Source organism: Berghia stephanieae, chromosome 8 (genome assembly GCF_034508935.2).
Source record: "Berghia stephanieae isolate SIO BIC M18660-M18661 chromosome 8, UCSD_Bste_1.3, whole genome shotgun sequence".
NCBI lineage: Eukaryota > Metazoa > Mollusca > Gastropoda > Nudibranchia > Aeolidiidae > Berghia > Berghia stephanieae.
The window spans coordinates 41,158,533-41,173,532 of NC_088367.1; the positions used below are offsets into that span (position 1 = coordinate 41,158,533).

The 15,000-nt window shown below is 40.1% G+C and overlaps 1 protein-coding gene across 1 annotated transcript in view; it reads right to left on the reverse strand.

Annotated features, from left to right (window-relative positions):
- Window positions 1-2,362: 2,362 nt before the first annotated feature.
- The window catches only part of LOC144977854 (uncharacterized), a 20,987-nt gene continuing 8,349 nt past the window's right edge, over window positions 2,363-15,000 (reverse strand). Inside the window, exons 5-7 of the mRNA XM_078923260.1 lie at window positions 12,450-13,834; window positions 9,256-9,420; window positions 2,363-4,838 (exon numbers count right to left, since the gene is read on the reverse strand). Coding sequence (XP_078779386.1) covers window positions 4,735-4,838; window positions 9,256-9,420; window positions 12,450-13,834 — 1,654 coding nt within the window. The 3' untranslated portion in view covers window positions 2,363-4,734. The remainder of the gene's footprint in view (window positions 4,839-9,255; window positions 9,421-12,449; window positions 13,835-15,000) is intronic.

Below are 15,000 nucleotides of genomic sequence, written 5' to 3' on the forward strand. Positions count from 1 at the left end.
TACCCACAATTTTCCACTTGAATAATCGAGAAGCAACAAAGGGACTGAAAATCATAGGTGGTAACTCAATACTACCTTCAAACCCCAATCCTAAATACCTCACATTAGTGAAAACATTGAGGGAACTGCAAAGAGAATCGCAAGAAGAAACAGCCTGCTGAGAAAACTCACAAGTACCACCTGGGGAGCCTCACCACAGGTACTGAGAATGTCTGAGAATGTCTGCTTTGGCACTGTGCTACTATGTGTGAGAATGCTTTTTGGATGAGGAGCCCACATGTAAGCCGCATTGACATCCGATAAGAGAATCAATGAGAATAATAACAGGATGTCTCAAGTCAACTCCAACTCAGTGGCTCCCAACATGACAAGACGTTAAAGGATACATGCAAGAATTGATGAAGCCACGGATAACACTCCTAATCCTATAGAAATAATCATAAAGAGAGCACCTTCAACAACAAGGCTCAAATCGAGAAGACCTTTCCACCTGACAAAAATGGTAGACTTCAGAGTGAAAGAGAACTGGAGCTAATGTGGAACAGGGAAACACCAAAAGGAGGAAACATCATAAAAGATCCCACCAAAAGAATGCCTGCATTCCAAAATGCCAGGATATACTGGGTTTCCTCAAATCGCCTTAACAGGATATGGCAAAACTGCATCAAATATGTGCAGATGGAATCGTGGGAACAGTGATGCCTGTGAAAGTGTCGGGCAGCTCCAGAGACCAGCAATCACAGCGTCCTCCGCTGTCCAGTAACAGAACTGTAGGTGGCTATGAACAAGTTCTTAGGGCAGAGGAAGACTTCCCAAGCTGGGTTGATGAAATGAATTTGGAGTTGCAGCCATGCGGTACCACTACTCCTCTCTCTCTCTCTCTCTCTCTCTCTCTCTCTCTCTCTCTCTCTCTCTCTCTCTCTCTCTCTTGCTCCTCTCTCACTAACTTTCTCTCCCCTCTCTAACCAAATATCCCCCCTCTCTCTCTCTCTCTCTCTCTCTCTCTCTCTCTTTGCTCCTCTCTCACTAACTCTCTCTCCCCTCTCTAACCAAATCTCTCTCTCCCTTCCTCCTCTCTCAACCATCTCTCTCTCTCTCTCTCTCTCTCTCTCACTCTATCGTTCTCCTCTCTCACTAAATCTCCCTCACTCTTTCTCTTCTCTCTCTTTTTCTCCTCTCTAACTCTCCCTCTCTTTCTCTCTGCCTCCTCTTTCATTCTCTCTCTCTCTCTCTCTCTCTCTCTCTCTCTCTCTCTCTCTCTCTCTAATTGCCAGTCTCTCTTTCTCTATCACACACACAAAAACTTTCTCTTTCTCTCTCTCTGTGCCTGTCTGTTTGTTTGTCTGCATCTCTCCCCCCCTCTCTCTCTCTCTCTCTCTCTCTCTCTCTCTCTCTCTCTCTCACTCTCTTTCTCTCTTTCCCTACGATGAGATCTATGCATACGAGGTGAAAATTACATTTAAAAAAAAAAGAAAGATCAGGATTGCTTTCCTTAATCATCAAAACGCAGATTCAATCAAGTAATAGTTAGACTTATCAAGTTCATTGGTGGCCAAAGGAAAAAAAAATAAACCATCTCATAATCCAGAGCTTGACCCATCCCTTAAGTTGTGATGTCTTATCCTGTAATTGATACTGGCATGTCGGGAATTTCAAGACTTGGATTAATTGTTACCCAGTTGTCTTTCACCATCAATCTTGAACGTTTAAAAGTCGAATTTTACGTGATTGTAACACAATATTGCATCAAAGTCATTGTAGAATCTCATACAATGTCACATTACGGTCTTTCAGTTGATCTAACTCGCATTTCCAACCCCATATTTTTCACTGCTCTAAGACCGTAAATTCAGTCAAGGCCATTGAGCTCGCCATTGTAACCACGGTGGCATAATTTTGTGCCTGCCCAAACGCCTTAATGCTAGATACGGTTTTTGGGCAGTCAACTTTACCTTTGCATTTCCACCTTTTCGTCAGGCGGTTAAAACGGTAGTTACTGTTAAGGCTTTTGGGCAGTGGCTGATAGGCACTGTTTAGAGCGTCTTAAGTCTGTATTACACGCTACGGCTTTTGGGCAGTCACATTATCGGTCTAAAAACGTTACGGTGTTCGTGTTTTAATTAATAAAAATTAATTAATTAATATTTTTGCATATCTTTTTTTGTAGAAATAAACCTTACTCCAACCCAAGTTGATTTATGTAAAAAACGAAAAATTGAAATTTTTGACGTTACGGCCTTTGCGCAGGCACCCTCGATATATTATATATATATATATATATATATATATATATATATATATATATATATATATATTATATATATATATTACCAATGTATTCATGATGTTACAATAAGTGCAAATTAATAAATTAATTCGGTAAAATATTTTATAGTGTGTAAATGTCTGTCTCTAAAGAATTTTTATTTTATGTTAAAGAGAAGGAAAAAAATGTTTCTTGTGCCTTCTGTGACAACAACCACTAGTTGCGCTTATTAAGTTAACTCACTCACCCCTAACACCGACTTTATCTGTAGTTTACAAGGGTCACTTTTACCCAAGGCCTATTTATTACATTTCTTTCGAGACAAATTATAGGCGTAGTATCAAAGCTAATGTTTTTAGTGTTTATTTGTTAATGATAGTTCAATAAATCTATCTATGTACATGCTTAATTTTAATACATTTTTTCCAATTTTTAAAAGTAGCAAAAATATCTAGGATTGAGTGAGTTATAACTACCGTACTGTGGAAAACGTGTAGATATTTACAAAACTGGCTAGAAAACTTTTTCTTCAAATATCGATCGATTCAAACGATCCTAATCTTGGCAAAAAAACTCTCAAACCTGGGACTCTATATAATAATAATAATAATAATAATAATAATAATAATAATAATAATAATAATAATAATAATAATAATAATAATAATAATAATCTTTATTGTCCAAAAAGGCAATTATTGTTAGGTCCCAGGTTTGAGAGTTTTTGCCAAGATGAGGGTCATTAAAATCGGTCGATTTTTGAAAGACGTTTTCTGGCTAAATTTTTAAAATACGTAATATTATTTCCATTAACCTACTCAACCCCTAACCCCCTACCTACGTGCTGTCCACTCTCACAAGAGATTGACCCAAAATGAATAAATAAAATGATAAATAAATTTAAATTAAGTCACTCACTACGTGCGGCTATGTGGTCTAGTGGTACGACACTCGCTTTCGGATCGGAAGGTCCTGGGTTCGAGCCTCGCGCTCGGCGCATAGTTGAGTCCTTGGAAAAGGTTCTTTACTCACATTCTCTCACCGTACTCAGGTGTAAAATGAGTACCTGGCCGTTAACAGCGTTGTCTTTGTCCGAAAAATTGTAATATCGCCTAACAGGCGTCATGTCCTGTCCTACATGTTAAATGTTGCTGTTGACCAGGGACCCCTTGTAAAGCACTTTGAGCACATTGTGGATATTGCGCTATATAAACCTCACTCTTAATTAAAAAATTTTTTTTTAAAAATTATGCCTTTTTCGCCACGACATCATAAGATATCGTCGCTTAGGCATTCTACGAAGGAAGATAGATAACTCATCAAACAAGAAGTCTGATGTCAACAGGAATCACCCATGTTGTCCAAGTGAGCAAATTGGGGGTTAATAATCTTGCTCAAGGAAAAAAACGAAAGTGCCTGAAGCGGGGCTCGAACCCGGGTCCTTCCGGTTCACAGTGCAATGCCTTAACCACTCGGCCACTTCGAAAATAGATAAATAAATACTTAGTTAAATTGGACTGTACATGGACTTAATCGACTACAAATCATGTAGAAATTAAAATCAGTAGCATTGGTAATATGCATATACAGTTACTCAGAGAAAATAAAAAGAAAGTAAATAATGATGGTTTAAAAGTAATAGATAATGTGCGCTTGGCTAAGAAGCTCACAGCATTGCCATCCGGAAGTATAACGGACCAGCATACAAAACTATGTGTAACCTTAAACGTTTTGAAAGTCTGGTTAATACAGTTTAGTGAAAATTGGCTTCAACAGTCATGACGTCACTTCCCTCATAATGACGCATAGTAACTTAGTAACTGGCTCTAAACTATTGAAACAATGGCGGACGCCCTTATGAAATATATCTCCGACGAGCATAAAAGTGTTTCCAGAGGAGAAAAACATTATAAATATGATCATGTTTTGGCTTTTATACATTCTGATCGCATGACATATGAAAAGTTCTAGCCAGCATGAAGAATAAAAAGTACCAATTTTCTTTGTTTAGAACCGCGCTGCTCGCCGTTGCTGGGCGACGTGACATCAGACTATTGAATCCAATTGCTCATTTACGCGGATGGCAAAAAAAAAAACCCCAAACAAAATAGCAACAAAGACCCGAGTGACGTCAACTTCTTTCTGTTGATACCAGGATTGTCGGTGTTAGGACTGAGTGAGTTAACCCTCTCGTTACCACCTACAGCAAAATCGTCACATTTATTACGACACAATCTACATTTTTTTTCTTATTCAGATTTATTTTGTACATCACAATACTCTTTGTTTAATTTATAAGACCAGAAAGTTGTTTTGTAGGAGAGATTGTTTGTGTTTTAAAAAAAAAAAAAATTTATAAATCAATTTTTCTGCTGGGTAAGCCCGCCATTTTTGGGAAAATACTGAAATTGGTTGGCAAGGAGTGAGTTAAAGAAGCGATTTCCATTTTCACTCAATCTGAGGATCGTTTACTTTTTTTTCTTCTTCTCCGCTTTGGGGGCCTTGGACGTAAATTGCTTCAAGAGAACACTTCGTTGACTGGCTGACATCTGCCCGATACTTCCACCTGGGGCTGATGGGGCGGCGGGCGGGAGGGGGAGTGGGTGAAGGGACGAATAACGGGGAGAAAAGAAAAAAGAAAAGGTAAAATGAAACATTGATAATAAAAAGAAAAGAAAGCGATGGGGCGGCGGGCGGGAGGGTGAGTGAGTGAAGGGAGGAATAACGGGGAGAAAAAAAAAAGAAAAGGTAAAATGAAACATTAATAGAAAGAAAAGAAAGCAATGGGGCGGCGGGCAGGTGGGGGAGTGGGTGAAGGGACGAATAATGGGGAGAAAATTAAAAAAAAAGAAAAGGTAAAATGAAGCATTAATAGAAAGAAAAGAAAGCGATAGGGCGGCGGGTGGGAGGGTGAGTGAGTGAAGGGAGGAATGACGGGGAGAAAAGAAGAAAGAAAAAAAAGGAAACATAAAACATGATAGAAAGAAAAGAAAGCGATATGTTTGTATGTGTATGTGTGTGTGTGTGTGTGTGTGTGTGTGTGTGTGTGTGTGTGGGTGTAAGGGGGGAGGGGGGTGCTCTCATGAGTCGCAAAAAAAATTGCCTACAGATTGGGGATTTTGGAAAAGACCACAGAGTGGAAGAATCCTGATCAAGTTATTTATTAATCATCATCATCATCATCATCATCATCATCATCATCATCATCATCATCATCATCATCATCATCATCATCATCATCGTCGTCGTCGTCGTCGTCGTCGTCATCATCATCATCATCATCATCATCGTCGTCGGACCAGAAAGGTTGATTGACTTTCAACCTTTCAGCAAGGCTGACTTTACCCGAGGTGTACATATATGCAGGTTTGACATCCGAACCCTCTAATGGGCCTAGTTTATCATTGTAATAAACAATAAATTTTAGCGTATTTTTTTTTTTTTTTTTTGAGATTTCAATGTCAACAATGAGCCCATAAGGAATTGGGTCATCAGATATGCCAATAATTTGTGCATGTCGACTTTACCCAATATCAATGGAACACGAACAGATCATTTGGGACCAATTAGAAGTGTGGGCTTTTTCTTCGAAGAAGGTGTTGAGTCACACCTTGGCCTTCTTAAAACATAGACGGACCGTAGCCATCGTTAACTTTATAGCCTGGCCGTGGCCTTCGTAAAGTTATGGCCTGATACTGACCAAAAAATGACGTCAAAATGCCAGTCTTTTGCCACAAAAGAAAACAAATCGTGAGTTGTATTCAATAGTTCATCCAATGGAATCACTTGTTTCCATGAGCTCTACTAACGACTACTCACTAGGCGGTACAAATCAGTATCAAGCTATAGATAGTTCGAAGATAACGTCACTCATGTCTTTGTTATTGTTTTTTGCCATCCGCGTTTATGAGTAATGCTCACTGAACTGTATTAACCCGACTATAAACGTTCATGGATACACACAGTTTTGTGTGTTGGTCCGTTATACTTCCGGATGGCAATGTTATGAGCTTCTTAGCCAAGCGCATACTATCTATAACATAACGATGGCTACGGCCTGACACTGGCCAAAACATGACGTCAAAAGTCCAGTTTTTGGTCACAAAAGGAAACAAATCGTGAGTTGTATTCAATAGTTCAACCAATGGGGCCACTTGTTTCCATGAGCACTACTAACGACAACTCACTAGGCGGTGCAAAAACCAAATAATGACGTCAAAAGACCAGTCCTTTTAGGTTTCAGTGTCAGGCTACGGATGGCTACGGACGGATATTGACCAAAAATTGACGTCAAAAAAAGACCAAACAAGCCTTTGGCCACGAAAGAATACACATCGTGAGCTGTATTCAATAATTTAACCAATGGGATCACTTGTTTCCTTGAGCTATACTAACGACAACTCACTGGACGCTGCACAGACCAAAAAAATGACGTCAAATTATAAGTCCTAGTGGGTTCTAGCATAGCCATCATTATGTTATAATAATGAAATAATACTGAAATCCAGAAGGACTGGCAGGTTGACGTCATTATTTGTTTTTTTGGACTGTCTAGTGAGTTGTCGTTAGTAGAGCTTATGGAAACATTGGCTGAACTATTGAACACAACTCACGATTTGTTTTCTTTTGTGGCGAAAGACTGGCATTTTGACGTCATTTTTTTTGGTCAGTATGGTTCAAGTGTCAGGCGAGAAAATTAAGATGGCTCCGGTCTGACTCCTTGCTACGCTATCGTGGCCTTGTGTAAGTGATCTCTCTCTCTCTCTCTCTCTCTCTCTCTCTCTCTCTCTCTCTCTCTCTCTCTCTCTCTTGCGCACGTTGCGGCACTGCACTGCGACTGACGCATGGGTTATTCCAGTCTTCCTTTGGAATAGACACTAGGGACAAATAATTTTCCCTTGGAGATGAATAATGAGATTTTATGTTTTTAATTTTTTTTAAAAAATAGTTAATTATTCATTTTTGTAACTTTAAATGGCAAGAATCAATCATAAAGGTCTGTCATATTAAAGCTGAATCATTATCCACAAAGTTTATCTCGATTTATATTGCGTTTAGATTGCATGCAAACGACGTGTACATATATGAGGTCTGACCTCCGAACCCGCTTATGGGCTTAGTTTAACATTGTTGTAATGGACAATATTTTGTGTCTTATTTGAGATTGCCATTACAACAATGAGCCCATAAGGAATTGGGATATCAGACCTGCAAATAAGTGCACGTCGCATGCAACACTTTTGGATAATAAACGTCTGTCTTTTGAAGATTAACCAGTTAACTGCCGTACTCTGGAAAGACTCGAATTAAAAGATTTGGCCAGAAAACTCGTCCTTCAAATATCGATAGAATTAAATGACCCTTATCTTGTCAAAAACGCTCAAACCTGGGACTTGATGGAAGACTTCGCGAAGTGGGAGACCCATCTTTACTCAGGCATGCAATTTGTTCGATTACGGAGGTCCAGAGAGAGGACGCTTCAAGGCTCAAAAGAGGTGTTAGCGTTTACGCTGAAGAGCCTTCGAAAATAAGGGTCATAGAGAGCGTTACGGGCAGCAACGGGGCGAATAGAATTTCTGCGGAGGTAGGTAAGCTGTTTTTGCACATATACAAACCACCTAGAGCGATTTGGACTACACCACCGGTCCCGGTGGTTAGCCACTCTTCCATTTGTCTGGAAGAATTCAATAGCTACCACCACGAATGGGGCTTCCGAGACTGCAATGAGGCAGGTAGACAACTTCACTCATGGATGGACTGTAACGATCTGCATCTAGTGTATGATCCTTCGACCAAGGGTACCTTCAGGGGCACCCGCCATAAGAAAGAGTACACCCCTGACCTCACCCTCGTGACGAGGGGAGCATACGGTGAACCGTTGCGGGTTAAGCGGACAGTCCTTGGCAATTTGGGGTGCGAGTCAAGCGTTCATGAGGACGTACGCCCGGGCTCTATGCTATTCCACCTCGGAGTATTGCGCTCCAGTGTGGGGGTAGAAGCAAGAACTATGAGAAAGTAGATCTAAAACTTTATGCAAGTCCATGCACATAGTGTCGGGAACTCGGGAACAACGCCTAGAGAAAGGGGTCTTGTTAATGGCAACGATCCAGCCCCCCGATGTCTGGCGGGAGACGATTAAAAACAACTGGTTTATTAAGATCACAAAGAGAGGGAATGGGGATACCCCTATCAAGCGCATAATGGATGGTGCCCCTGTTTCGAGCCGAAATAAGTCCCGGCAATCCTTGTACACAGCTTCCCTGGTTTTGGGCAGAGCTGTATATTCGAAATGGAAGTCGGTTTGGACAAATTTAATCCTTCGAGGAGGCGGGGACATCGACTCCTCGAAACTGGTGGAGAATTAGCCTTCAAGAGGAGACATTGGGTGGCAACCATCCGGCTTCGGTCGAGAACCTGCTTAACTTCATCAGGGGGGAGGGGGGTGTCCAACATGTACCCGTTGTGTTCAAGAGCCCGAACCCGCAGAGCATATAGTTGAACGGTGCGTTGTGACGAAGCTTCCGGCAGGTTCCCGACTATGCACGATTGCGGTGATGAGTTTGCGTCCTGGATAGATCTTCATAACATGTGAGAACCATAAGAAGCTGCTACCTTTACCATTTTGATGGTATGAGTTTAAGCAAAGTACTCACTATTTAATCTGCCCGTCAGCTCAATCGTATCAACACACAAAAATATGTGTAATCTATAAAGAAAAATATAGTCTGACAGAGAAATGCTAGTGAGAACTAATCATCCGCCTGATAGTCTAAAATACAATGACCAAAGCTGAGTGACATCTGAATCTGAATCTCAATGTTACTCAAGGTCGACTCAATTCTGAGTACCTACTTGTATTCGAAGGCGAAGAGAGTTGTTGATTGTGCCATCCATTGTTGGTGTTTAGGGTGACAAATTTTGATAATCTTCGCGAAGGTGTCTAAATCTGTTGTGTTTAACTTCATTCACTCTATACTTTATTTTTTTACCTGACTGCCCAGAGACCCTGCCTTGAAAGTCGCTGTAGCTCAAAGCCAGATTTTGAGGGATGATGCTGAGTAACTCGTGTACATCCGAATTGTCACAGGTGTAGATCTCGTGGTCATAGAACGCCTCGGCCAAGTAACCCTGTCTTTCCCACCATTCTGGCGTCTCTGTGGAAGAAAGATCCCGAATCCACACTTTAAAATACATTTGAGCTTGTTTTTTTGGGGGTTTTTTTGTTGTTTGTTTTTGTTGTTGTTGTTTTTTTTTATTTTGGGAGAGGGGGGGGGGTAACCCTCTCCTTAACAACTACAGGATAATCGTCACATTCGTTATGATACAACCAACATTTTTCTTATTTAAATTCTCTAGTACATTGTACAGTTTAAAGATAATGAACAGTGTGTTGTAGAGTATGTTTTGATAAAGAAAATATGTATCGCAAGATCTTACTGCTATTGATTTTGAGTGATAAAAATATATATTTTTGTGTCAGTTGGGTGTAAAGTTTTGGGGAAAATCCTGAAAATGGCTGGTAAGGAGAGAGTTAAATAACTAAATCGATTCTTGTTTTTATGCATGGATGCCCTTTATTAAAATAAATAAAAAGCCTGAAAGGTTTTCTCGTAGAGACCATATCAGTAACACACTGTATAGTCACCTGGAACAACTACAAAAGACGTCTTACTTCTACGTCATGGCACAAGACCGAAGGGCTAGAGCTCAGGTGGTCACTGGTTCGGATAAGTAAGTAAGTAAGTAAGTAAGTAAGTAAGTAAGTAAGTAAGTAAGTAAGTAGAGACCATATTATATGAAAAATATTTCGTGCAAAGCGTCTCTTCATCAAAGGGTATCGCCCTTAAATCGTAGAAAAGGGCACATACTATCCATCTAGTGTGCATATGGATAGATTTGGTTCAGAAGGTAAATATTAATCCCCGTTAAAGCAGAAATCAACAAAATCATCCATCGTGGCTTGTGCTCTTGAGCGCGTTGCCGGTCAGCTGTCTCCACGAATCACGATCCTCTGCGGTGCGCATGAACTCTGTGTTGCTTTTAAAATCACATTTGGCCATTCTTAGGTTATTTAAATAAGTCATTCTTTGTCTTCCTCTGGTTTTCTTACCTTCGATCATCCCAGATGTTACCAACTTTTCTATTCCGTCTCTTCTCCATTCATGTCCCAGAAACCGTAACTGCCTCTTTCTGATGGTATCGATCAGCATTCTTCCATATCTCAGCTTTCTCGCCAACAAAATAGCCCCACACAATAACACATTAACATATAATTAAACAAAAGAATAATAGTACAGATTTAATTAATTAAAGATAGGCTATGGGTAAGTTAATTTTTCACGCTCAGTTTCTCAATTCATTATTATTTGTTCCTTATCTATTTGGTAGAGGTTGGATGTGACTGGTGGCGACCTTCCTATAGACTGGTAGCGACGCTAGGGGTTGCTTTTGCTTATTTAACTCTCTCCTTACCAGCCATTTTCAGAATTTTTCCCAAAAACTTCACATCCAACTAACACAAAAATAGATTTATTATCATTCAAAAACAACAGCAGTAAGTTCTTGCGATCCATAATTATCTTAGCAAAACAAGATCTACAACATTTTCTTCAAATTTTGTGATGTACAAAACAAATCTGAATGAGAAATATGTTGTCTGTATCGTAACAAATGTGACGATTTTCCTATAGTTTGTAAGGAGAGGGTTAATTCATGGTTGGGTTTATTGGTCATTCTTTGATTGTCTCAGTGCGTTACTTGATAAGTAGTTAATCATGAATATCTAGCTTCATTTCCAGGTCTAGCTGCAGCTCTAGATCAATGTGCAACCAGATCCTTGTGAAACCAGATCTGTGAATATTAGCAAAACTTTGACCAGTTTCAAAATTGTGTATTCCTTATGAGCAGTGATGTCGTAAGGAATTTTCAATTAACAAACCGTTGACAACACCACTGACCTCATTTAGTTTTATGAATGATTGTTAATTAACGGGATACATGTAGATTAGTGGGACGAGGAAAGATAAGTAAACAATGAGAGCATAATGATCAGTAAATATAAATACATAATATTACTATAGCGCATTAGCACATTTGTAAATGTAATTCATGTAAATGTAATTCATTCATTTGGAAGGCATAAGAGAGTGAATGAAATGTATTATTTATAAATAACATGAGTTCTGAATTTCTGTTATTTTCTGTTATATTATAAGTTGCGTCTACTTACGGGCCAGGCGAAAACATTATATTATTTATTACTTACGACACCTATTAGTTTTAAATGGCATTAATTAATCATAACACAATTTAATTCCACAGCTATAATATTGATATAAGTATCCATACCCTTGTCCACACAATATTTTCCGCTAATTAGGATTTCAAGACGATCACTATAGCATGCTGGTTTTAGAGTAATGGAATGAGAGAAAGGTCAAATTTTCGCTGAATACTTGTTTATATAGAAATATGATGGGAGTTGTGTCAATCCCAGAAACCAATGATGTTTCTCAATTCGTTAGTGCCAGACTTTTACTGGTCATGTTGTCGGATCCAATCACATTTCGCGTATGCGAATCCTGGCTGTTCGTCAGGTAATATCTATTCACGAGTCATTGCGTAATCTTATAATTTTAGTGCCGCTTTGAACAGTCGGTCCGGTCGACTAATTATGCAGGCATATGGCATATCTCGTCTCTCAGATGGTCGTTTTAATTAATTCCGCGTTATAATCGGCGTCCTTGCAATGTCGGTAGGTTGTAAAATTAATTATGCTGGGGTCATAAAAGTATGTAGGCGACGCTGTGAGCAAAATATGTATGCGTTATTTAAAATCCTGAGAAAGTTAGGAGGATTTGAAATAAATCACTTCATGGGTTCTTTGAGAAAATGCGACTTATGAGCTTTCTTCTAATGACTACATTTTGCGTCGCCAAATGCGGGAGTCAAACCAGGATTTACAGTGTCATACAGCCGAAGTAGTGAGACAGTCATATTATAATAGAGACATGCAAAAAGAACGAAAGATATACAGAATACAAATAGACAACTGGTAGAGATAGACGATAGGCAGACAGACAGGAAGACATACAGACATATAGATAGATAGATAGATAGGTAGATAGATAGATAGATAGATAGATAGATAGATAGATAGATAGATAGATAGGTAGATAGATACCTGGAGGTACAAAAGGTGGCCGCCCCTTCAGGAGTCCGAGTATGGAATGATTGCAGACAAGGCCCAGGTTACAGTCTACAGTCCACGAGGCCGACCCCATGATCCTCCTTAACCTCTTTAAATTCTCCAGCAATTCAGGGTCTTTCATGATTGCAACCACTTCGTCGTCCTTCTCGTTGACCAATGCACCAAGACTATGTTTACGAATGAAGGCTCTCCTAGATCTGCTATTCGTTGATTTCCCTGAGCTGCCTCGAGTATGAGTAGATAATATGCTTTCCGTAGAACTCGTTGAAGATGAAGATAGTGATTCTTCAATATCCTCTCGCAGTGCCTCACCACTCGATTTCTTTCGTCGCCTTTGTGCGTCTGGGTATTTGTGTTTCTGCTGGTCATATCGAGGTCGTCTGACAGCACTTTCTTGCCGTAAACGTGATGTCCGTTGCCGACTAGGCTTGCGCATCTGGCGAGGACTCATGCCCGTTTCCATGTCTTCGGGAAAGGGGACTTCAGGCTCAAGTTCAGTACCATAGTCACGGTATTCATCCCTTTGACCTTCAGGTGACTTTTTACGCCTGTGTCTGCGTTCACGGTATTCTACAGGACCATCCGTTTGCTCTTTTTCCGTACCCTTGTGCCTGTGTCTGTGGCTGCGTTCACGAAATTCTGCAGAATCGTCCAATTGTTCTCTGTCCGTATCCCTGTGTCTGTGTCTACGCCCGCGCTCACGAACGTCTGGAGAATCGTCTGTTTGCAGTTTATCCAAATCTTTACGCCACTGCTTGCGTTCGCGATGTTCCTTAGGGCGAGCGGTTCTTTGTTGATCCGAATAAAAGTCACTCTGACTATCTTTTGCACGATAAATATGCTCTCTCAGGCTTTCTTTTGAATGATAATCACGCTGTCCATGTGGAGAGGATGCGTACTCTTCGTCGTCATACATGTCCAGATCCTGAGGTACAGTGGGTAAGGAGTGACGATGATCATGATCATCAGGATCACGTTTTTCCTTCTGAGCACGACTTGCAAGCCGTTGGAGTGCCTCGCGTTGTCGCCGTTCCTGGTCTTTGCGTCCAGACACCGACGGGATATGAGGCACTCGTTGACGTTGTTCTTGAATACGCAGCAAAGAACCCAGTTTACCGGTCATGTCAGCTTTTTCTCTTTGATGCGCCAGAAAACTTAACCTGTCTACTCTCTTTTGCATGTCTAAAACTAGATCTCTTTCGGAACTGTGCCGTGAACTGGCCGCCATTTCAATTTGCCCCGAGGACTTAAAGGACGAGGTGGGGGAGCTGATGGTGGTGATATCGGTGATGCCGGTGATGCCGGTGATGCCGGTGGCGACGGAGCCATAAGAACGTGCTTTTTCTTTTTTTGGAGCTCTGTGGGAATGAGATGAAATCGTGTTTAAACCCATAATGCTTACAATTTTTCTATTCGCTTTGCGAGATTCCTGGAAAAAGATCAAATCTACAGATAACTAACCATTGCGAGGAAAACATGAACATTATAATTTTTAAGCCCCAATTTAAGTACACGTTAGGTATTTTTACAAATAATAAAAAGTTGGACAAAAAAAATAATAAATGAATTTTTCTTTTACTTGAAAAGCACATAGCGCCCGAGCTTTCAGATATATTATTGTAAAATGGTTTGGCATTGTTATGAGGAAATATGTTGAAACAAGTTTGACGAATTATTCTTACGTCTGTGATTTCGCGAAGTCTCAGGTTTGTAAGGTTTTGCCAAGATGAGGGTACTTTAAATCGATTGATATTCGAAGGGTGAGTTTTCTGGCCACATTTTTAAATACGTGTTTTTCTAGATTGCGGGTGTTAACTGGTTATAACTGGTGACTATAATGTGAATGAACAAAAAAAAAAAAAAAAAGACTGGTCACTCGATCTCTCTGCAACGAAAGGATCGTAAAATCCAATGCATTTTCTGAAAGGTCAAATGTTACACCTTTAACTGAACATATGGTTATACGCTTCAACAGTCGTAAGTCACTTCCCTCCTAATGACGCATGGTAACTTAGTAACTGGCTCTAAACTATCGGAACAATGAATGGCGGACGCCCTTATGAAATATTTCTCCGACAAGCATAAAAGCGTATCCAGAGGAAAAGAAACATTATATATATGATCATGTTTTGACTTTTACACATTCCGATCACAAGACATATGAAAATTCTAGCCAGCATAAAGAATAAAAAGTACCGATTTTCTTTGTTTAGAACCACTATGGCCGCCGTTGCTGACTATTGAATCAGACTATTGAATCCAATTGTAGAGTCAGTCCGGTCTACCGAAAGAAGATTAGTTGAGTGTCTAAATGGCTTGATTCTCCAACCAACCCAAACGTAATGGTTTGCAATACAAACTAGCATTGTAGACCATTTTAAAAGGGGAATTATTGAAGAGCGTTCACAGACACTTTTGTTTTCGGGTGGGGTGATTCTTTGAGACAGTTAAAAAGAACAATCCGCCTTTCTGTGCCACATCGGCAGGTGCGTCGCCTTGGCATTTCTTCTTCTTCTTCTTCTTC